This window comes from Hylobates moloch, unplaced genomic scaffold, assembly GCF_009828535.3.
Source record: "Hylobates moloch isolate HMO894 unplaced genomic scaffold, HMol_V3 SCAFFOLD_4, whole genome shotgun sequence".
In the NCBI taxonomy this organism is placed as follows: domain Eukaryota; kingdom Metazoa; phylum Chordata; class Mammalia; order Primates; family Hylobatidae; genus Hylobates; species Hylobates moloch.
Genome location: NW_026652279.1, coordinates 107,199,072 through 107,222,891, shown reverse-complemented (window position 1 = coordinate 107,222,891; position 23,820 = coordinate 107,199,072). Strand labels below are relative to the sequence as shown.

Here is a 23,820-nt window from a genome sequence, read left to right as displayed (position 1 = left end):
TCTCTTCACAAGATAGGTCCCTCCACCAATCTGCCCTGACACCTCCTTCTATGCCATGAACTTCACATCATTTAAAGCCCTCCTTTCAGAGGCTTCTCATTCTCTCACTTCCAGCTTTAGAGGTGGGAACCAGGGAACCAGGAAACCAGGAAAAGTGATTATGACGTACTCTTTTTGGTTTTGCTCCACTTCCTACCTGACTCAGAGCCTTGCTTTCCATGCCAAGTTCTATCGCCATTGTGATAACACTGATAACTGCACAGATGACAAACTGTTCATCCTTACCTTCTCAACTCCAAAGACTTTCTCTTCCATCCTCACACCCCTACCCCAGGGGCAGATTTTCTTAATACTTGCAGAATTACATTCTTATTACTTTCTACAGATTTCCTTCTTCCTCTCAACTATTCCACCTCTAAAGTTTTAAAACTTAGCATGCCACTTTATAACCACAATGTTCTTGAGATTTCGATCTTCTCACCTGTTTACGCAAACTACACTGCCAACCCCTCCTCCTCTGACATCAATCACACTCTCTCACTTGCCCACTTCTGACCTCGCTGGCTGTTCTTTCTTGGTGGGCTTAGTTTACTCCTCTATCTCCATTTGCTCCTTAACGTCAGCACTGGCTCAGTTTCTCTCCCAAGACGTCTGCTACAGTCACCCTACACTCTGTCCTAGGATGATCTTACACAAGCCCAAAGCATCAACTACACCTCATCCTTTATTTCTAAATCAGTCTTTCTCTCTACAGCTCTAGGGCAGTGCTGTTCAATAGAAATATAATGTAAATCATAAATGTGACACAGTAAAATGTCACATTTTAAAAAGTAAAAAAGTTAGCCAGGCATGATGGCATGAGCCTACAGTCCCAGCTACTTGGGAGGCTGAGGTGGGAGGTTGGCTTTAAGCCCAGGAGGCAGAGGTTGCAGTAAGCCAATATCACGCCACTGCACTCCAGCCTGCCCGACAGAACCAGACCCTGTCTCCAAAAAAAGAGTAAAAAGAGGCCAGGCACAGTGGCTCACGTCTGTAATTATAGCAACTTTGGGAGGCCAAGGTGGGAGGACTGCTTGAGCCCAGGAGTTCAAGACCCATCCTGGGCAACATAGCAAGACTCCATGTCTATTAAAAAAAAAAAAATGGCTGGGCATGGTGGCCCATGCCTATAATCCAGCACTTTGGGAGGCCAAAACAGGAGGATCGCTTGAGCACATAAGTTCGAAACCAACCTGGGCAACACAGTGAGACCTCATCTCTTTGAAAGAAAAAAAAAAGTAAAAAGAAAGCAGGATTGGCCAGGCACAGTGGCTCACGCCTGTAATCCCAGCGCTTTAGGAGGCCGAGGCAGGCAGATCACCTGAGGTCAGGAGTTCGAGACCAGCCTGGCCAACATATAGTGAAACCCCATCTCTACTAAAAAATACAAAAATTAGCTGGGCATGCTGGTGCATAAAAATCATTTAAAATGTAATCAATATAAAATTAAAAAAATTTTTTCATTTTTTTTTTTTTTCTGAATGGATCTCATCTGTCGCAAGCTGCGCTCATGGCAACCTCCACCTCCTAGGTTCAAGAGATTCTCCTGCCTCAGCTTCCCGAATAGCTGGGATTACAGGCACATGCAGCCATGCCTGGCTAACTTCTGTATTTTTAGTAGAGACGGAGTTTCACCATGTTGGCCAGGCTGGTCTTGAACTCCTGACCTCAGGTGATCCGCCCGCCTCAGCCTCCCAAAGTGCTAGGATTACAGCTGTGACCCACTGCACCCAGCCTGTTTTCCATTCCTTATATCATACTAAGTCTTGGAAATCTGGTGTGCATCTTACACAATTATGGCACATTCAGACTAGCCACAATTACAGCACATTCGGACTAGCCACATTTCACATGCTCAATGGCAGTGGCTACCATATTGGACAGTACAGCTTCTAGAACCATATAATACAGACCCTCTCAGTTGTTCCACATGGACCTTATTCAACCCTCACATCTGAGGTGCCATCAAATTCTACTGATTCAAACTTCTAACCATATCCCTCATCTCTGTATTTCTCTCCATCCCCCCCCAACACCATCCTGGTTCAAACCACCTTTATCTTTCAAATGGAAAAATATAACAACTTCCTGATCAGTCTCTACAGTTCTGCCAATAACCCATTACTGCCTCATTGTAATGCCAGCAATGGGTTAAAAAGTAGGCTTTAGTGGGGAAAGAGAAAACGCACAAGTCCGGGGTTGGCAAGACAGAAATGTACTCTCGTCTCTCCAGTACTCATAAAGAGGTATACTAGGACCAAGAGATGTACTAGGACATGGTATGGGTTCTATTGAAGAGGAGGAAATTTCAGCCCTCTGTGGGTCCTCCCTCCTACAGGGCAAGCGTGATAAAATGGCATTGTCAGATGGGCAATATCCAGCTGCTTGACAGTCTGGATTTAGCGTAGCAACTGTTTATAGAGTAGACTCAGAACACCTGATGATGCCCTTCACCTGGGGATCCTGAGGTAGCTGGGGCTCTTTAAAGCCCATGGAATTACAGTACCTACCTTCTCAGTCATCCCATGGGGAGCTAGGCTTTAGGGCCACTCTTATAGCTGGGTGGGGAAGGGATGGCTTACTTCCCATCTAGCTTGCTGTCTAGGTCCCTAATGAGTATCCAGGGTGATTCTTGGGACAATTTTGCTCCTTGTATAACATGTACCCTAGTCCAAGCCATTCCATACAACTGTGTCAATAATATTTTATTCCAGTCCCAGACACTCAGTATGTTTACGAAATGCAAATCTGATGGTCCAGTCACCATGATACACTATGCCAGCTAGAAGTCCAAAGGCCATGAGACTATCACATGACATCTATCCCTATCTGGCCTATTTTACCTGCTCCTTCCCCACATACAACCTGGGCCCGAACATACCAAACCACTTGAATTATGCAAAATAGCCATGGTTTTCCATTCCTGCATGCCTTCCTACATTCTATTCTATCTTAAACAAACTTACTTCACCTGGCTCTCTCACGCTCTTCATAAAAACATTATAGTTCTCAGACACCACACCCCACATTGAGTCCACCTTCCCACACTCAGAGCTCATCTCTCTTCGCAATTTCCATGCCCCTCATCCACGGTCCAAGGGCACCCTGTGCAAACCATTAGCATCTCACTCACCACTGAATTCTGTCTGTGGCTTGGCAATCTCCCCCCATAAAGTGTGGGCTCCTCAAAGGCACAAGTTGTTTTTCATGCCTGGGACAGGACAAGTCCTCAGTAAAGGTTTATTAACCCAAATGAATAAATGCTGGCAGTTAAGATACCATAACATACCAGATTTTGTCAGACTGTTAGACTCTCCTTCTTCTAAGTGAACATCTGAAAATGAAGCTTCTGAAGGTACCTTCTTCTGTTCGTCTTTCAAACTCTGTGCAATTTGCTGTACAAAGAAATCAGAAGGAACGTTACCGTTTTCAGCAGTGTTTGCAACATGAACATGTTCTTTATACAAAGTGTATATATATTTTTTTAACTTCACATTTGGAAACTATTCAGATTTAAGACTGGATACATTCTGAATATCAGAAATGTTTTTGTTCAAGTAACTGGCCAATCCAAATGACAGGCTTTTTCTTTATGTGATAATAGCTACAGTATGCTATTTTTGAAACAGATATTTTTTAAAAATTAGCATGGACTCACTGCCTAAAGAATATCATACAGTATACAAAGGAGACACCAACTACTAAATTAGTAATGAAAATCCCACTAATTTACATTAATTATAAAGGTGGAAATACACAGAAATGAAGACCTAACGGTCATTTAGTTACTGTCAAAAAGAATGGCCAGTCATAAAAATGAGACAATGGATTTTGGGAATTCCGGGGCAAAGACTGGGAGGCGGGTAAGGCATAAAAGACTCCATATTGGGTATAGTGTACACTGTTTGGGTGACAGGTGCACTAAAGTCTCAGAAATCACCACTAAACAACTTATCCATGTAACCAAAAACCACCTGTATCCAAAAAACTATTGAAATTAAAAAAAAAAAATTAATGGCCAGAGAATTGATTAGGAAACAGACTCCCTACCACACAGACCAGTCCACTCATTCTGCATGCAGAAATTGGAAAGTACAGCTAATCCCTAAACGGCATGCAGATGTCACAGCCAGACCACCCTTATACCCCAGTCCCTCACCAAAAGAAAAACAAAGTAAGCATATTTACTGCAAGTGGTTACCCTTAAGCCAAAAGGTCTACTACACAAGGGAGCATCCAGGATACAGGCCATGTAATGACTGAATAAACATACCAAATATACCACTAAATTACAATGTGAGGGAAGCACATAGAAACCTTTATCACCTAACGTCCTATCAGACACAGCAATTAAAACAGGCATTCTTATCTATAATACAAAAACTGATATTCCTAATGAAGGCCAGGAGGGGAGGAAAAGGAGGGAGCACCATTCACTAGATCAGGCTGGGAAACAGACCTAGTCTTCATCATACCTGCTTTGTGGCCCTCAAAGTCAAGGCAGCTCCTGCAAATGGACCACCCATCTGCTCCCTGTTGTTATCCGCAATACCAAGACACATAAAGGTAATTCCTGCTATGGACCACAGAAAAGAAACAGCCTCCACTGCCTGCCCTACAAGGGAATCTGATCCCTGCAAGGTTGATTCTGTACATTATTTAAAAAGTAACAACATATAAATAATTAATATAACTAGCCAAAAATACAATAAGTTTAAATAGAAGTCAGAGGAAGAGATGTGAGTTTAGGAGAACATCCTCAAAACAGGTAAGGGCATATTTCCAGCCTGTTAACTTTAAAACGAACATACCTATTATTACACATTTATCCACCTAGGCACTGAAATAAATTAGGTTAAGTCAAAATGCTGGTGAGGATGTGGAGCAACAGGATTGATCTAGTATACACACGTATTTCTATGCTGTCACCTGAGAGAGCTTAAAAGCAACAATACCCCCGTAGCAATGAGCACACCTAATGCCCAGATCTGTTTCTAATACAATCCTTCAATAAAGGAACCAGCACTCCTTGAAGAAACGGTCGATTCTAGGACAGAGGCAGGAAATATACTGATGCACCTGAAGTTCTTGCAGTGCCAGGAAATAAGGAAGTTCTCAAAATAAAAAATCTACATAAATGAGTATGTCAAAAGGACATAGGAGCCAACTGAAAGAGCTCCCAGTGGTGAAAGCTGGAGCAGCAAAATAAAGTACCAGTGAACTATAACCCAAAGTATGAATAAATATCCATAAGTCCACACTGACATCAGTAAGTGATTGAATCAACAAATTGCAAAAAGAGACAAATCTCCCTTACAGAAAAGTTCCAAGTATTTATATAGATACTTTGCCCTCAAAAAAAGGTACAGCACAACCCACTCCTTGAGCATGGGTTACACATGGGACTTCCTTCCAAAGAGTACAGTGTGGAAAGTGGAGGAGTAACTGCACGGTGGTGAAACCTGACAACACTACTTCAGCCAGATGGTCAAGTTCAATATCAACAGTGAACATTCATGTTGAAAGGCTGTACCCTTAATATGATGTAATAACAATGGCATTTTACACCACTGTGGTTTTCCTCCCAAAAACCCAAAACACTAGTCTAATCATAAGGGTAACATCAGACGAATTCCAACAAAGGGGCATCATATAAAAAGCTTGAAATACTCATGACAACACTGTAAACCAGTTCTCAACACTGCTAAGTCATCAAAAACAAGTAAAGTCTGAAAAACTGTCACAGACAAAAGGAGCCTAAAAAGACATAAAAACTAAGTGCAATGTGGTGTTGTAAATGGGATCCTGGAATAGAATAAGACATGAAAAACACTAAGAAAATCTGAATAAACTATGGACCTTAGTAAATAAATACCAATGAATCACTACTGGTTCATTCATTGTGGCAAATGTATCATACCAATAGAAGATCTTAGTAATAGAAGCAACTGGGTGCAGGGTATATAAAAACTCTGTACCACCTTCTCAATTTTTCTGTAAATCTCAAACTATCTTACAATATAAAGTCTATTTTAAAAATAAAAATAAAAGAAACTAGGACATTTGACATCCAAGAAAAGCAGTCTAAATAGAAACAGGATAGTATCTGAGCCACATCTGACAACTTTAACAACACAGACTGGCACTTTGTGACAAAATATATGCTGATGAATACAGGATACACTTAGGAAGAAATTATCTTTAATCTATTTTCCACAGATATTTAGGTCTACAGCACTCCTGATATAAACTAATTAAGCAAGATTAGTGTTTAGACCTGGCAAAAATTAGATTACATTTTTTAAAAATTTAATAGTTTACAGATTTCTCAAGATTATATTTTTTTAAAATACGTTAGAAACATGATGACTTAGCAAAATTATTTCAAGGGACATTTTTTAAATTCACTAGCACCAAAACTGCCTTTGGAATTTTTCAAATAAAATAATCAGGCCTCCAATTTTTTTTTTTTTTTTTTTTTTTTTTTAGGCAGTGTCTCACTCTGTGACCCATGCTGGAGTAAAGTGGTGCAATGACAGCTCACCCCAGCCTCCATCTCCTGGGTTCAGGTGATCCTCCCACCTCTGCCTCCTGAGTAGCTAGGACTACAGCCGCCACCATGCCTGCCTCATTTTTGCATTTTTTGTAGAGATGGGGTTTCACTGTTTTGCGCAGGCTGGTCTTGAACTCCTGGGCTCAAGTGATTCGCCCACCTTGGCTCCCACAGTGCTAGTATTACAGGCGTGAGCCACCGTGCCTGGCCAAGACTATTTTTAAAAAGTCAAATGTTCTGTTTTTAAATATTTCAAGGGTTAAATAAATGACAACAGCCACTGTCTATCATATGACTACCAGCATTAAGTGCTTTCTGGGTCATTATCTTTACTCTTACAACAATCCTCCAGGGTCAGTATTATGCCTGTTTTACAAATAATTAAACATACTAATAAAAGATAAGAAAGAGCTACTAACTGGGCTGGGATTTGAACCTAGGTCTATCTCACTCTTACATTTCCCCCTACGCCATGCAAATGGCAAACTTACATGGGCAAAAATCTCTAAAGAGATTTGAAATCTGCAGATCTATATTTAGAATCAAATGTCTGACAGCAATCTCATTGTATATCTTAGTAGGATATATTCTAAGAACAAAAGTAGTACAAAAATCTTGAATTAAGTTTGCTATTAGTCATGGCATTAGTGTTATAATTCTGAAACTATTTTGCGTATGTTGTAACTTGAAGCAAATGAGTAAATACATTAGAGGTGCTGGGAGCCAGGGTTTCTTCTGTGAGACTGGAAACACAAATACGAGACATGGGAAAAGGAAGAACCCTGTGGAACTGGACCTGAACTGGAGATTTCAGTATGAACTCATGATATTTTAAAATGTATATTTTCTAGCTCTTTAAAGAGAGCTAGAAGTAATCCACCACTAGAAATGAGCACACCTAATACTCAGATCTTGGTTTCTAAATACCACCCTCTTTCCCCTTAAGGAACCAAGGGTTCCTGGAGAAAGAGCTGACCGTAGGTCTGGAGCAAGGAATGTGAAACATTCCTGGAGCAAGGAAAAGGTGAACGCCTGGATCATCTTGTGCAAGAAAACAAAGGACTCTAGATTGACCAAGAAAAAAAGAAAGACGATTCAAATTACTAGAATCATATGGCATTGCAAGGAGCCCAAAACAGCCAAAACAATTAGAAAAAACAAACAAGAACAAAATAGCAAAACTGCTTCCCAAGTACAAAATTTATTACAAAACAACTGTAATCCAGACAGTCTGGTGCTAGCACAAGGATAAGACATAAAGATGAATGGAATAAACTTGAGAGTCCAAAAACAAAACAAAACAAAAACAAAAAAACATTCATCTATGGTCAACTGATTTTCAACAAGGGTGCCAAGACCATCCAATAGACAAATACTAGCCTTTTCAATAAATGATGCTGGAACAACTGGATTGCCACATGCAGAAGAATGAAACTGGACCCCTACTTCACATCATATATAATTTCTTGAAATCGCTTGAACCCAGGAGGCAGAAGTTGCAGTGAGCCAAGATGGCGCCACTGCACTCCAGCCTGGGCGAAAAGAGTGAAACCATGTCTCCAAAAAAAAAAAAAAAAGACATCTGAAGGACAAATGGGGAAATTTCAATATGGACTATATATAAATAATATTATTGAATTAATGTTAATTTCCTTAAATACAAAAATGATACTGTGGCTATATGAACAATTGTCTTTATTCTTATAAGAACTGAAGTACTTAGGAATGAGGAGTCATGATGTCTGCAACTTTCAAATGGCTCAGCAACACACACACAAAGAGATAAAGTAAATGTGATGAAATAGTAACAACTGGTGAATCTGAAAAATAAGTTCTAGATACTTGATGATATTAAGGAACTACACTGTTTTTAGGTGTGATGATTATATTATGGTTGCGTTAAAAATAAAAATGCCCTTAACGTTTTAGAGTTACCTACTGAAAGTTTTCTTTTTAATTTTGTTATTGTTGTTTTGCTTATTTAACCTCTTGACTCGATTTTCTTTTACTCATTGGTTTCTGCTACTTAGAAGGAGTAACCCAGAATCTATTAACCTTCAGGAGTGTAAAGTTATATTCCGTCCTGCTTAGCCTTCAGTGGTCACACTTTTTTGTTGTTGTTGTTGTTGTTGTTGTTGTTGTTGAGACGGGGTCTGGCTCTGTCGCCCAGGCTGGAGTGCAGTGGCGTGATCTCGGCTCCCTGAAACCTCTACCTCCCGGGCTCAAGTAATCTTCCCATCTCAGCCTCCTGGGTAGCTGGGATCACAGGAGCACACCACCACACCTGGTTAATTTTTGTATTTTTAGTAGAGATGGGGTTTCTTGCCATGTTGCCCAGGCTGGTCTCGAACTCCTGAGATCAAGTGATCCTCCCACCTCAGCCTCTCAAAGTGCTGTGATTACAGGCATGAGCCACTATTCCCGGCCTGAAGTATTTACTAATTGAAATCATGTTTGGAATTTGCTTTAAAATAATTAATGGGGGTGAAAGGGAGTATAAAAAGTCTAGCCATGTTGAAGCTGAGGTAATGGTACCTAAGAGTTCATCATATTACAATTTCTACTTTTGCTTATATTTGAAAATTTCCATTTAAAAAGTTCTAATTCTGTTTCAATACTAATATCTTAGGCATTATTTAAAGTCTGTCCAGAACTCAAAGAAAATGAAGACATATATGGAACTGAAAGATCAGGAAGATAAACTCAAGTCTTCAAACCATAAACTGGACACTTGTACGGTATAATTTTGAGGAGATGGCCTCCAGGGTTTTTATGAGAGAGCATGACACACGGTTACATCATCACCATCAAACTGGTGCCTCCTACATTATCAACCTTCTACTATGCCACTTATTCAAAAAAAAGAGAAATCACAGGAATCACTAATTCAATTTTAAAATTGAGAATGTGTATTTCCTGCCAATGGGAAGAGAATGGAATAGAATGTTTATAAAACCTAACTTGAAGGGGCCGGGTGCGGTGGCTCACGCCAGTAATCCTAGCACCTTGGGAAGCTGAGGCGGGTGGATCATGAGGTCAGGAGATTGAGACCATCCTGGCTAACATGGTGAAACCCCGTCTCTACTAAAAATATAAAAAATTAGCCGGCTGTGGTGGCGGGTGCCTGTAGTCCCAGCTACCCGGGAGGCTGAGGCAGGAGAATGGCGTGAACCCGTGAGGTGGAGGTTGCAGTGAGCCGAGATCGCGCCACTGTACTCCAGCCTGGGTGACAGAGCGAGACTCCATCTCAAAAAACAGAAAACAAAACAGAACAAAAAAAAAAAACATAACTTGAAGGAAAGAAAACCTAACAAACTATTTTTAATTCTTTTAAATTTTATCTCCTTTAATTTTTATAGCAAACTTATCTTGATTTTACATTTTGAGGAAGAATTAAAAAGAAAAATCCCATTTTAACTAGTAAAAAACATCTAGGCTAGGCACAGTGGCTCATGCCTGTAATCCCAGCACTTGGGAGGCTGAGGCAGGTGGATCACTTGAGCTCAAGAGTTTGAGACCAGCCTGGGCAACAAGGGGAGACCCTATCTCTATTTTAATATATAAATTTTAAAAAAAATAATAAATAAAACATCTAAAAGCTGTGTGGGGGCAGACGGGAGATCAAGTAAGGAGATCCTACCTCCATCATGACTAACTTATCGGGATATGCCAGATCTCCAGGAGCTGGTTTATAGCCCGTGATGTCCGTCTGAATATAGATGTGGGTTCGGTAGACGAGCCGCTCCTGTACGTCTTCTAACATCTGCTTAACTCCAGCTGCAAATGCCCCCAGTTGCTCAGCTGATAAAAAAAGTGCAATCATCCATTCTTTTAGATTTAGAAAAACACTTTCTTTTAAACAAGCAAAGATGTTACTAAATTGTTCAGAAACAGTACGAACCACTTTTGCTTCAGAGGCTGTGATTGTATTCTATTTCAGCATGACTCAATGAGCTTGGAAAAGTTTAATAAACGTCTTTCAATTTCCTCAACCTTAAAACTGGGCAGTACTTTGTTTATATTATTAATATGAATAATAAAATCTGAATTTTAAGAGTGCTTTGCTCTTTAAAAGTTATTTCATATAGCTTCAGACCAAGCCTAAGAAATTGCTAAGGTAGCTTATTAACTGGGCTATCATCATCCCCATTTTACAAATAAATTGAGTACCACAGATATTAAATGACTTGTTAACATTTTCACAGAGAAAAGTAAAAAGTAAAATAAAGTATGAGTTTACATAGTACTTCTTTATTTCTAAGATGCCATCAGCAAGGCACAGGGGCTCACGCCTATAATCCCAGCATTTTGGGAGGCAGGCAGATCACTTGAGCCCAGGAGTTCAAGATCGGCCAGCCTGAGCAACATGGCAAAACTCCATCTCCATAAAAATACAAAAAATTAGCCAGGCATGGTGGTGCGCATCTGTAGTCTCACCTACTTGAGGCTGAGCTGGGAATCACCTGAGCTGGGAATCACCTGAGCCCGGGAAGTTGAGGCTGCAGTGAGCTGTGATCATGCCACTGCACTCTAGCCTGGGCAACAGAGTAAGACCCTGTCTCAAAAATAATAAATAAATAAATAAATAAATAAATAAATAAGATGTCATCCATGTTAAGACACACTAGTAATCCTGTAACAGCCTTCCAAAAGATAGGGGGTTAAAGATAACACACAATCACATTAGGTGAGGCATGGTGGCTCATGCCTATAATCCCAGCACTTTGGGAGGCGCAGGTAGGATGATCACTTGAGTCCAGGCGTTCAAGCCCAGCCTAGGCAACACAGTGAGACCCTATCTCTATTTAAAAAAAAAAAAAAAAAGAGGCCAGGCACAGTGGCTCATGCCTGTAATCCCAGCACTTTGGGAGGCCGAGGCGGGCGGATCATGAGGTCAAGAGATCGAGACCATCCTGGCCAACATGGTGAAACCCCATCCCTACTAAAAATACAAAAATTAGTTGGGCATGGTGGTGCGTACCTGTAGTCCCAGCTACTCAGGAGGCTGAGGCAGGAGAATCACTTGAACCCGGCAGGCAGAGGCTGCAGTGAGCCGAGATCGCACCACTGCACAGAGCGAGACTCCGTCTCAAAAAAAAAAAGAAAAGAAAAAAAAAATCACATTAATTTTGGCCAGGTGCAGTGGCCACACCTGTAATCCCAGCACTTTGAGAGGCCAAGGAGGGCAGACTGCTTGAGTCCAGGAGCTCAAGACCAGCCTGGGCAACATGGCAAAACCCCCTCTCTACAAAAGAAATATAAAAATAGCTGGGCATGGTGGCATGTACCTGTAGTCTCAGCTCCTCAAGAGACTGAGGTGGGAGATCACTTGACCCCGGGAGACAGAGGTTGTAGTGAGCCGAGATCGTGCCACTGCACTCCAGCCTGGATGACAAGAGTGAGACCCCCAACTCAAAAACCAAAACAAAACAAAAAAAACATAAGAATTTTAAAATCAGAAGCAATAAAAAATTTAGAAGCAGTAAAATGCGAGAAAATGAATGAGTTAAATGCAATTGAGTAACTTTGGAAGAGTAACAAATTCAGTGTCTCAATGAAAGCCAAAGTGAGGACAATAAATTCTGTGAGTAGAATAATTACTTGAAGGGTATTTTTTTTTTTTTTTTTTTTTTTTTTTAAGACAGAGTCTTGCTGTTGTTGCCTGGGCTGGAGTGTAATGGCACAATCTCGGCTCACTGTAACCTCCCCCTCCCAGGTTCCAGCAATTCTCCTGCCTAAGCCTCCCGAGTAGTTGAGATTATAGGCACCTGCCACCAGGCCTGGCTAATTTTTGTATTTTTAGTAGAGACGGGGTTTCACCATGTTGGCCAGGCTGTTCTCGAACTCCTGACCTCAGGTGATCCACCCACCTTGGCTTCCCAAAGTGCTGGGATTACGGGCATGAGCCACTATGACCGGCCTAAAGGGTATTTTTTAAAGGTACCTAGGTACTATTAGGAAAATCATGTTCTCTATGACAATCAAATCAAATACTGAAGAATATATCAGATGGAAAAAGTAGAGCTATTCCAGAGAACCGCTTTTCTTTATTTGTAATTTCAAAACAGATCAACTATTATTATGAATATACACAAAAAAAATTCCTGTTTTTTAATCAAAAGTATACAATATATTCAATTATTTATTTATGTATTTTGTATTCTGGTAACAATGTGCTAGAAATGCCTAACCCAAAAGTAATGATGTGTTCTATCTGGATTCCAGATGCCAGAAAGAAAACTTGACTATAATTATTTTATTACTAATTTTACCCAGATTTTAAGATTCTTTCCCTATCTGATTGTGTCTTTAGTGACAGAATAAGGTGCAACTTCATTCAAGAAGGGGTAAGGCATCAAGCCAAGCTTCAAAAATATTAAATGTATGTATTTAGTGGGGTGAGGGAAGAAACACTTTTTTTTTCAAATTCATTGAGCCAGTGATGTAACTTAAAATGATCATTTCTACTCATTTACCATTGTTCTGCACATGATCTTCAAGCACCTCATTTTTAAGAATCCCACAAAGTTCCGACAGAGTCTCTAAGTGAATAACATGAATGATCAATGGCCTGAAGACATCATACAATGACACACACAGTTTCTCCAAAAGCTCACTAAAATGAAAGAATAAAAATGTCTATTAGTAGTAGTTTTTTCAGGATTTTCTAATAGTTTAGAAATCCTCATTGATTTCTTCCAGTCGATAAGAACAATAAGTATCTACTGGAAAATAGTATCTGAGGACATTACAGAATGATAAGAGAAAAGCTGAAAGCAATTCTAGAAACAGTTTTTGCTTTAAAAGCTCAGAATCAAGCAATCCACAGCAGTCAATTCAAAGTAGCTACCCCCAAACAAAAGTCAACCTATTACAACTTTTATCTATTTCAGCAACAATTTTCTATATGTCCTTTCAAAAACAACAAAAAGTATTTCAGAAGACTTAATTACCTTTTATATTCTACTTCACTATCAATCAAATGGTAACTTTTTCCCCCAGGAAAGACAAGTTTAAAATTATTGAATACTTATAGATTTAGATAAATAAAATTCAAAGTACTTTGGTCATATGCCAAGTATTTTGAGAAATTTTAAACATTTAAAAAGAAAAACTTAAGTTGTCTATATGCTTCATACTGTCAATGGTACTCTTCTATACACGGTATTTCATCAAAAGTGATCACTTCAACTAAAACCATAAAATACTTTTCTCTTCCTCATTACAAGAGTCATAAGCTTGGAATGTTTTTAAGAGTCAAAAGAGTGAACATGAAGAAACCAAAAGTGACTAACAGTGGATCTGAAAGACATTTTGAGAAAAATAAAGAAAAGGTTATTAAATAGTATCTGTATTTTTAAATCTTTTCATTAGTTAGAATCAGAGAATTTTTTAACTAGAAGGAATTATTGTACTTAGTGGAGACAAAGGGATCTAGATCCCGAGGCTACAGAATTCTGTATAGATTTCTTTCTATCACACCATAATATCTAAATAATTACATTACGAACAATACAAAAGCATGTAAGTTGCACATTTAAGAAAATAACTTTTAAGAAAATATCCGTCCCACCCAACAATATTCTGTTCACAGACACACACAAGTTAAAACATTCTCCAGTTAATGATAGAATACTCCTATAATATACTGATTCATTATGGTCATTAGCAAGTTAAATTTTATGAATAAGAGTTAGATTCCATGTCCACCTACTCTAATTTTGATGTTGGTTTTGTGAAAAATTCATTGTAAAGTTGGTGTTCATCCTGGCAGACATGAACCATGAAGGCACAGCCACTACGAACCTGCAGTAAACAAACACACACCACCTACAGTTAAAGACACACAACATTTCTGATGTTTATGAAACAAAGCCTACACTTCATGTGCAGAGATTACACATACATACTCTTAAAACAACTTACTGAAGAACAGAAAATGGTTGGTTTTCAATAGATGACTGCATAATGAGATTATAGGTGACTTTTATTTTCTTAATGCTTTAGTTTCTAAACTTTTCATAATAAACACAAATTAATTTTCTAGTTCAAAAGCATTTCAAAAAAGAGCCCTTATGCATTTTTATAGTAAAAAAATTTATAGTATGAATAAAATTACACTAAACAAAAAAGCACTTCTGCAGCAAAAGCTAAATTGTTAATATAAATCTACAAACTTTGAAATCTCATTTTTCAAGAACAATACTTATATGTGAATCTTCTTATCTCAAAAAATAAGTAAAAAATGAGAATATTTTGCAAAGGTGAATAAGGCTAATTACCAAACTAGATTTGTCATAATGAAAAACATGCTTTTTTAGTTAACTATGGGCACCAAAACTTATTTAACCAAGTATAGTTTCTAGGATATCAACATAACTCAAGAGGAAGATTTAACATTAAACCAAAACAAGTAGAAACTTACCAAGGCACAGTGATCTCTATTATTTTGGCTGGTTAACTCTGCAACAGTGCAAGCAATACTAGGGCCCAAAAGGAGCTCCCGCTGATCAAGGTAACACTGGTGGATATCATTTAGCAGTTGTTGGTATCTGACAGAAAGCAAATGAGATTAAACTTTTCATTTCAGATATGTAAACTAAATTTCATCTTAAATCCCAGTGTAGGTTGCCAAACCTCTTTTAAAGCTATAACGGTCACCTCTCATTTGCCCACGTTAACTATTTAATACTAGAAATACAGACATAAAACAAAAGCAAACCATAATGAACTGTGACGTCATAAGCTTTATCTTTTAAAGAAAGCTTTCTTTTCCAAGAATAGGGACCCCACATCTGCCCAAATAAGAAGGAAATCCTAGTATGGGAAAAACTGCTGTCACGTAAACTTGCTAAGTCTGTGACCTTGCTCCCCAAAATAAGTTGTATGTTACAAGAACAAGCTGGAAGGCAATTGCTCATAAAATATCAGAGATAAAACCAGATTTGGAAAAACAGTACTACAAGACAAAGGTTCATGTGGAAATCAGATTAACTTCTAGGTACTCACTCAGGTATTTTTTCAGACCGTAGTTCTATTTGTTCAATAAGAGTCTGCAAAGTAAGAAAAAATGCATTAAAAAACCATCTCTGTTATATTATCCATTACTTTCTGATTATAATATTAATTGTATCACATACTCAGAAAAACTGTAAATATAAGAAAGTTAAAAATCATAAAAATCACTTATACCAAAAATTCATCACAGCATTTCAGTATATTTTCTTTCAGTTTTTTTATATCCACAGTTCCTATATTTTTCTTTTTAAGTAAAACTGTAATTATACTACATATTCTGCTTTATAATCTGTTTTTTAAAAATTAACATTATTTCATAAACATTTTCCTATGATTAAATACTTTTCAATACTAGATGAAAATGTATAGAAGGCCTTAGCATAGTACCTGGTACCTAGTCAACATTCAATGAATCATTGTAAGCCTGATTTAAAACATTATCCTAAAAGGCTACATAATATCCCATTTCTACTGATATCTAGGTTGTTTCTGAAGAATCAGAGCCCATTTGTGAAGAGCCTTGAGTGAAACTAGAGGGTTCCAGCACCTGCTCCTTAGTAGCTGTTTGAGCCCAGGCAAGCTGGTTCACTTCTGAGATTCCACTCCCTACTGTATAAAACTGGTGTAATAGCACCTACCTTCCAGGTGGGGACCCCAAAACACCAGGTCAAAAGAGGTATGTACTTTTATGGGCTTTTGGTCTATTCTTCTAAACTGTTTTTTAGAAAATAATCCAATTACATTCCTATCAGCAGTATTGCCTGTCTCATAAATCCTCAGAAGCACTGACCATAATCTGCCAATTTATGACAGACAAAAGTCACCCAGCCTTAACTTGCATGTATTTTCCACTAAGTGAATATATTCACTTAGAATATATTATTTTGGTAATGTTATAGAGTAAAAAGCTTACTATTTTTTCAAATATTTAGCAAATCTTCCCAATACCATGTAGAAAACTCCAGTCCTTCCTTTTTTATTTGGGATGTTTCTTAATATATTAAGTACCACAACTTTCCATTCCAATCTGTCAGTGAATGCTTGAATCAATGACACTGTATTTTTCAAAATTTTCTTCTTTAGTCTTGCCTATTTACCAGATAAAGTTTAGAATCATGCAAAAAAAAAAAATCCATTGGAATTTCTGCTAGGAGTACATTCTAACCAACAAATTACTCTGGGAGAAAGTGAAATTTTAAAAATTAAATCACCCCAACCAGGAAGAAGATGGGCTTACCATTTATTCAGTCTTTTATAATTTTCTGTCTAGTTTTGTCATTTTCTTCATCCTTATATTTGTTAAGGTTACTGCTAGGTAAGTATTTTATGCTTTTTGTCACTGATATAAATGGGACCCCATCACATATATTAATTTGTTACTAATAGTATGTAGGAAAGCCACTGATAACTATATAATCATTTTATAATCACCCACCACACTGAGCCCTCTCATCTATACCTTTTCTTTTCTAATCAAATTTTTATCATTAGTATTTGGCTAATAAGCAAAAGCAATCAATCAGGCACAATCTAAATCTCATGCCATAAACTGACATCCAGTTAGACATCTGTTAGACATCTAGGTTGTACACATATTCCACATATATATTCTATAAACAAAACTAAGTTTCTCCAATTTCAAAAAAAAAAATTCCTTTAAACTGGCTGGCTTTTTTTTTTTTTTTTTTTTTTTTTTGAGGCTGGGTCTCACTTTGTCAAAAAAAAATTCCTTTCAACTGGCTGGCTTTTTTTTTTTTTGAGACAGAGTCTCACTTTGTCACCCAGGCTGGAGTGCAGTGGTGCTATCTTGGCTCACTGCATCCTTGACTTCCTGGGTTCAAGCAATCCTCCCACCTCAGCCTCCCAAGTAGCCAGACCACAGGTGCACGCCACCATGTCCAGCTAATTTTTGTAATTTTGGTACAGACAGGGTTTCGTCATGTTGCCCAGGCTGGTCTCCAACTCCTAAACTCAAGGGATCCGCCCTCCTTGGCCTCCCAATGTACTAGGATTGCAGGTGTGAGCCACTGTGCCCAGCCATCAACTGGCTGACTTTCAAGACAGAAACAAGCAAGGAAGTGAAGTCAGTCAGCAAAAGTAGATTATTTCTAGAAACTTCACAATGAGTAGAAAGAATATATATGCACCAGCTTCAACTAAATGTATCTCAGATATGTTATAAAATATAACATATATTGATCTTTGCCCCCTCCATGCTATTAATCAAAATAAATACATCATGGATTCCTGCCACGCAGAATGAATAAGGCACATACTCAACCTCATGAAATATCCTACCAATGCATTAATTCACCCCCAATCTCATCTGGATTACTGCATAATCTTCCTTAGTAATGAGGCCTCCCTGTCTCAAATCTCTCTTCACCATAATCCATTTTTTATATTGCATCCTTAATCTTTTTTATTAATACATAATTGCACATATTTATGGGGTACATGTGATATTTTGATACATGGATACAATGTGTTATGATCAAATCAGAGTGTTTAGAGTATCCACCACCTCAAACATGTATTATTTCTTTGTGCAGGAAAAATTTCAAATCTTCCCTTTTAGCTATTTTGAAATATACAATAAATTGTTAACTACAGTCATCCTACTACACTACTGAACACTAGAACTTATTTCTATTAAACTGTACATTTATACCCATTAACCAACCTCTCCACCTCCCCTCCACCCAACCCATCCCAGCCTCTGGTATCTATCATTCTACTCTCTACCTCCACAAGACCAACTTTTTTAGTTCCCACATGAGTGAAAACATACAATATTTGTCTTTCTGTGCCTGGCTTATTTTACTAACTTAATGACCTCTAGTTCCATTCGTGTTGCTGCAAATGACAGGATTTCATTTTTTGTTACAGCTGAATAGTATCTTATTGTTTATATATACCACATTTTCTTTATCCATTCATCCATTGATTGACACTTAGGTTGATTCCGTATCTTCACTATTGCGAATAGTGCTGCAATCAACACAAGTATCCCTTTGATATACTGATTTCCTTGCCTTTGGATAAATACCCAGTAGAGGTATTGCTGGATAGTATGACAGCTCTATTTTTAGTTTTTTGAGAAATCTCCATACTGTTTTCCATAACAGCTGTACTAATTTACATTCCCACCAACAGTATATAAGAATTTCCTTTTCTCTGCATCCTCACCAGCATTTATTTTATGTCTTCTTGATAACAGCCATTCTAACTGGGGTGAGATGACATCTCACTTCGTTTTTATTTACATTTCCCTGATGATTAGTGATGTTGAACATTTTTTCATATAACTGTTGGCCATCTGTATAGTCTCCTTCTGGGAAATGTCTACTCAGCCTCTTTGCCTACTTTTTAATGGGATTATTTGGGGTCTTCTTCTGTTAAGTTCCTTGTATATTCTGAATATTAGTCCCTTGTCAGATGAATAGTTGTAAATGTTTTCTATCATTCTACAGGTTGTCTCTTCACTCTGGTGATTGTTTCCTTCGTTGGGCAGAAGCTTTTAAGATTATTACAGTCCCATTTGTCTATTTTTGTTTTTGTTGCCTATGCTTTTGAAGTTTTAGCCATAAAATCTTGGCCTAGACCAATGTCCTAAAACATTTCCCCTACGTTTTCCTCTAGTAGTTTTATAGTTTCAGATCTTTAGTCTTTAATCCATTTTGTTCTGATTTTGTATATAGCGAGAGACAGAGGTCTAGTTTCATTTTTCTGCATATGAATATCTAGTTTCCCCAGCAATCATCCTTTCCCCACAAAATGTTCTTGGTGCTTTTATCAAAAATCGGTTGGCTGAAAATGCATGCATTTATTTTTGAGTTCTCTATTCTGTTCCATTGGTTTACATGTCTGTTTGGCAAATCTGACCAAATAACTCCTCTGTTTAAGATACCACTTCATTGGTTCTCTACTTTTCCTACATTAGCACGACACGTAACATTCCTCATGAGAGAGTCTTTGAAGTATAAAGATCTCTCCCAAAATGTATGTCTTTTATGTCTCCTACAACCTTCACTATATGTGCTGTTCTCTTTATCAAAACACCTTACTGGTCCCTTCAAGACCACCAGCCAAGCGTTTAAAACCCATCTATCATCTTCATCTAGAAACCGTCCCTGAGCATCATAGGAAAAGCTAGATGCTTCCTGCTCTGTGGACTTCAAGAACCTAGACACAACACTAAGATACACTGCTATAATGTGGAAGGACAATGTCCTTTCATTCAAGTTCACTTCCTCGGTATAAACAAAGAGCCTAACATACAACAGTACTTCAAAAGGGCAGATGAACAAATTTCATAGCAATGTCCTAGTTATGTCAATAGACTTACCCTGACTTTGGGGGCAGCAGCTCGAAATTTCACATAAAATAATGTGAAGGCATTGTCTGCATTAGGTACTGATGAAGGATCCTAAAGAAACATGGGGGAGGATAAGGAAGGAAGATAATTAGCAAACAAATAATTGAGAAAACCCAACAGCAACCATTTCCTATGGCTACTGCTTGGCCTGTATACCAATCAAAGCTTAGGGAGAAAAATCTCAGGAAGATTAAATATTATTATGGCCACACATGAGAAATAATTAAATGGAACTGTCATCCCTCTCTCCTTTATAGTTAAAATTAACCTTAAATTATTTAAATTTTGGTGGTAAACAGATCTGAATTGAGATTCACATTCTGCCACTCACTGAATGTAGGACACTGGCCCAAGTACTTCATCCCTCTAAGACTCAGTGCATCCATTAAACTCCTAAAGGTTTGGTGCAGCTCAGTAGCAAAGCACTAGCACATAATAGGTACCAGTCTTTATGAGCTTAGTTTCCTAAACTTACTGAAAATTTTGCAAAATAGAAAAATATATACGTTAGTTGGTATATCAGCTAAGAACAATGTGAACAGTAAAAATGCAAGCCAAACATCACAAGCTTTGAATGGAAAGTTCAAGAAGACACTCCACATTCTTTAGAAAGTAAGCTTAAAAACCAAAACATAACGTTTATGGATTTTATTTTCTTAGGAAAGGAATATTTTCAATGACCATCTTAGCTTATTCTACTCTTATTTTCTAACCTTACACTCTGTTAATTTTCCACCTAGAATCAACTACAATCCGTAATTAACTAATTGATTTGCTTCTTTCTGTACTGGTTATTTCTTTTGAATATAAGCTCCAGGAGGGCAGGGACCTTATTAGCTCCTCTTTGTTTCTATATAATTCCTAATATAATATCAAGCATTAGACAGTGCTCAATAAAAATGTCTGCTAAATATAGAAAAGTTGAAAAATACAAAAAAAGGGTAAAGAAGAAAATTTAAATTATGCATTATGAGATGCATAATTATGAATATGAATATGAATATGCTTCAAAAGCATATTAACCCACCACTCAGAGCCACTTTTATGATTTTGGTATATTTCCTTCTGATATTTTCATGAAAAAGATAGAAAAGGAATGTTTTAAGAGACAATTTGTATCTTATTATTCATCATATAGTACTGAATACTTCTCACACTATTAAACATTATTTGAAAATAACATTTGCAAGGGATATTTATAACATAGTCATTTTTCCCTACTATAAATAAAAAGCTGTAGTACATATTCTTAACAAAAGATCAAAATTTTTTGGAATTACAAAGTACTAATCTCAGCCAAAGATTATGGAAGATGAATGAATCAAAACAACAACAATAACAAACACCTGTTGTTGAGATCAGTTAACTCACCCTTTTCAGTAACTGACTTGTGAGGGTCTGTAGTGTGTTCACAGTATATGTCTTCATGAGGTGCAAAGCTTTAGAAAGACACTGTTTAAACTTCAGCAAATATACGGGATAATCTTTAAAATTAGGCTGTAAGGAAAAGAGAAAGATTTACAAAGTGGAAATGAACACAGACAAAAAGCAAGCTTTTAGTGAAAACCAAGGTGTCCCTATGTAAAGCAATATATAAAGTTCAAAAACAGGTTTCATAAAGATCATAAACTCCACGAAGATGAATAAATACTGTGACTGTCTTAGTCACAGTCAAACCCCCTGTGCCTGGCACAAAGTAGGAGCTCAATACATATTTGCAGTTGTTAGTAAAAGATATTTTCAGCACCCCACGGACTTCAAGGCTAATATGTAAGACTCAACTAGGAAAAGAATAGGAGTTAGGGGAAATAAACACAGCAATAAATCCTGAAGAAACAGAAATAGAGGGTGATTAAATCAAAGGGCTTGTCCCTTTATTTCCCCACAAGTAACACTTTCTGTTTCCAAAGAAATACTAAGCACGTCAAGACGCCAATTTAAAAATGGCTCATCCTGTTAGATGGGATAAAGCTGAGTCAGCCAGGATGCGTTCCATTCCAGGGGCTGTTGCGGGAGCTAAAAGTACTTTTTACACCACTGCTAATAACGACTAAGAATTCACTACAACTTTTCTTTAATATGTTACAAATACATATTTTTCCCTTGGGCAGAAATAATCACTTTACAGCACAAGAAGTTATATAATAGGAATGTTTGCTAAATACAGAAAAGTTGAAAAACACAAAAAGATAGGAACAGGAATAGGAATCTAAAGATTTCTTTAAAACATGCAAAAATACTCTGACTTACATGAGATGAGATATATGTTATACAATCATCTAACTTGGCCAGCATAGGTATAAATCCGTCACTATTCACCGACAATGTAGGGGAATTCAATTTCTTTAAGAGAAAAAGAAAACAATCTTAATTCATAAAAAATGATACAGATAAAAGTTGGAAACTATGGATTAGAGTCAGCATATTTGCCTTTAGGACATAACATGTCTTTATAATAAATTTTAAAAGTCACCAAAATATCCTCAAATGTAGCCCACACGTACAATAAAGAAGGGACAAATAGAAAAAGCATACTGATTTAATTCAGTTTATTCCTAATAAGCTTTAATGGGACTCTTCATGAATTAGGACATGGTATATATTACCCCACTATACAATGTCATATTCAAATAATATATGAAATACCTAGATTTCTCACTTTCTGGTATACAATATACATAATTTTTCTACTTGGAAACAGTGGTGATTTTTCTAAAGATTAAACGATTAACTAGCAGTCATACTATATTTAGCAGTCATACTATGAAAGTAAAATACAACCAGTCAATCATTTCTTATCCTGATATACAAATAGCTTGGGAATGAACTACTTTCCATTGCATTCCATTGTTAACTAGTCACAAGTTTTAGTTCTATGTCTTTAATAAACCAAATACCTATGATTAAATGATTTTAATAACATGACTTATACATAGTTATGATTAATTTATGAGTCAGAAACACAGAACTATAATTTACACACTTGTCTTTATTGGAACTATTATACTTTATTGGGATGCAACTATACATTTTGAGGACTATACTTTTCTTCAAACTAAACATGAGAATAAGTTTTAAAAATGTTTTGACTACTATCATGGTAGCATAACCACAGCAAAATCTAAAACTGAATATTTCTTCTTAACGATCTTCTTCAAAGCTTACAAATAAGAAACTATCAGAGGTAGCCAATAAAGAGATTTTAATACCAAGAATACAATTTAAGAAATACATCTTAACTCAAATATTTAAAAATCTGAACTGGTAATGGTATCTCCACTGTCTACAAATAGGAATATCTACCAGCAAGCAAGCTAAGTTAAAATATCACTCAAGCCAATTTATAGATATAAAGATTACACGAAGAAAGGCAAAAATAAAACAAAAATCACTAACTTTGTAAGAAGTAAAGAACAATGCTTACTGTGTTAATAGTTTCCAACTCGTTAAAATAGGAAAGCTTTTGTTGAATGTTTTCAGCCAGATCAACAAGTTCCGACTTGCATTTTTTAAAAGAGAAAAATCCATTATTATAAGAATATAAGAATCAACATGCCAGTCTCAAAGTTACACTAAATAGATTTACATTAGACACAGAGGTTTATATCAGATATGAGAATTCAGCTCAAGTATTTCTACAATCATGAACTAAAATAGGCGATAATATTACAGTAAATTTTATATGATCTCTTCATAAAATAATAAATGATCGCATTTTTAAAACACACAAAAATACATACAGAGAAAATTCTGAGATATACTAACTTAAGTGTTCTAGCTCTAGGTCAAAAGTAATCAATCAGTTGATCTTTTCAAAATCTCACCATTGGTA

The 23,820-nt window shown here is 37.1% G+C and overlaps 1 protein-coding gene across 4 annotated transcripts in view; it reads right to left on the bottom strand.

Moving 5' to 3' along the window:
* COG3 (component of oligomeric golgi complex 3) overlaps positions 1 to 23,820 on the bottom strand; it is a 69,893-nt gene that overhangs the window by 30,017 nt on the left and 16,056 nt on the right. For all 4 annotated transcript variants that reach the window (XR_009213251.1, XM_032150820.2, XM_058437858.1 and 1 more), the window contains exons 5-14: positions 23,413 to 23,487; positions 22,239 to 22,331; positions 21,360 to 21,485; positions 19,959 to 20,039; positions 15,602 to 15,645; positions 15,018 to 15,144; positions 14,307 to 14,398; positions 13,069 to 13,208; positions 10,233 to 10,393; positions 3,329 to 3,434 (exon numbers count right to left, since the gene is read on the bottom strand). Coding sequence is in view for 3 of the 4 variants with exons in the window: in XM_032150820.2 (XP_032006711.1) it covers positions 3,329 to 3,434; positions 10,233 to 10,393; positions 13,069 to 13,208; positions 14,307 to 14,398; positions 15,018 to 15,144; positions 15,602 to 15,645; positions 19,959 to 20,039; positions 21,360 to 21,485; positions 22,239 to 22,331; positions 23,413 to 23,487 (1,045 nt within the window). In the remaining variant the exon portion in view is untranslated. The remainder of the gene's footprint in view (positions 1 to 3,328; positions 3,435 to 10,232; positions 10,394 to 13,068; positions 13,209 to 14,306; positions 14,399 to 15,017; positions 15,145 to 15,601; positions 15,646 to 19,958; positions 20,040 to 21,359; positions 21,486 to 22,238; positions 22,332 to 23,412; positions 23,488 to 23,820) is intronic.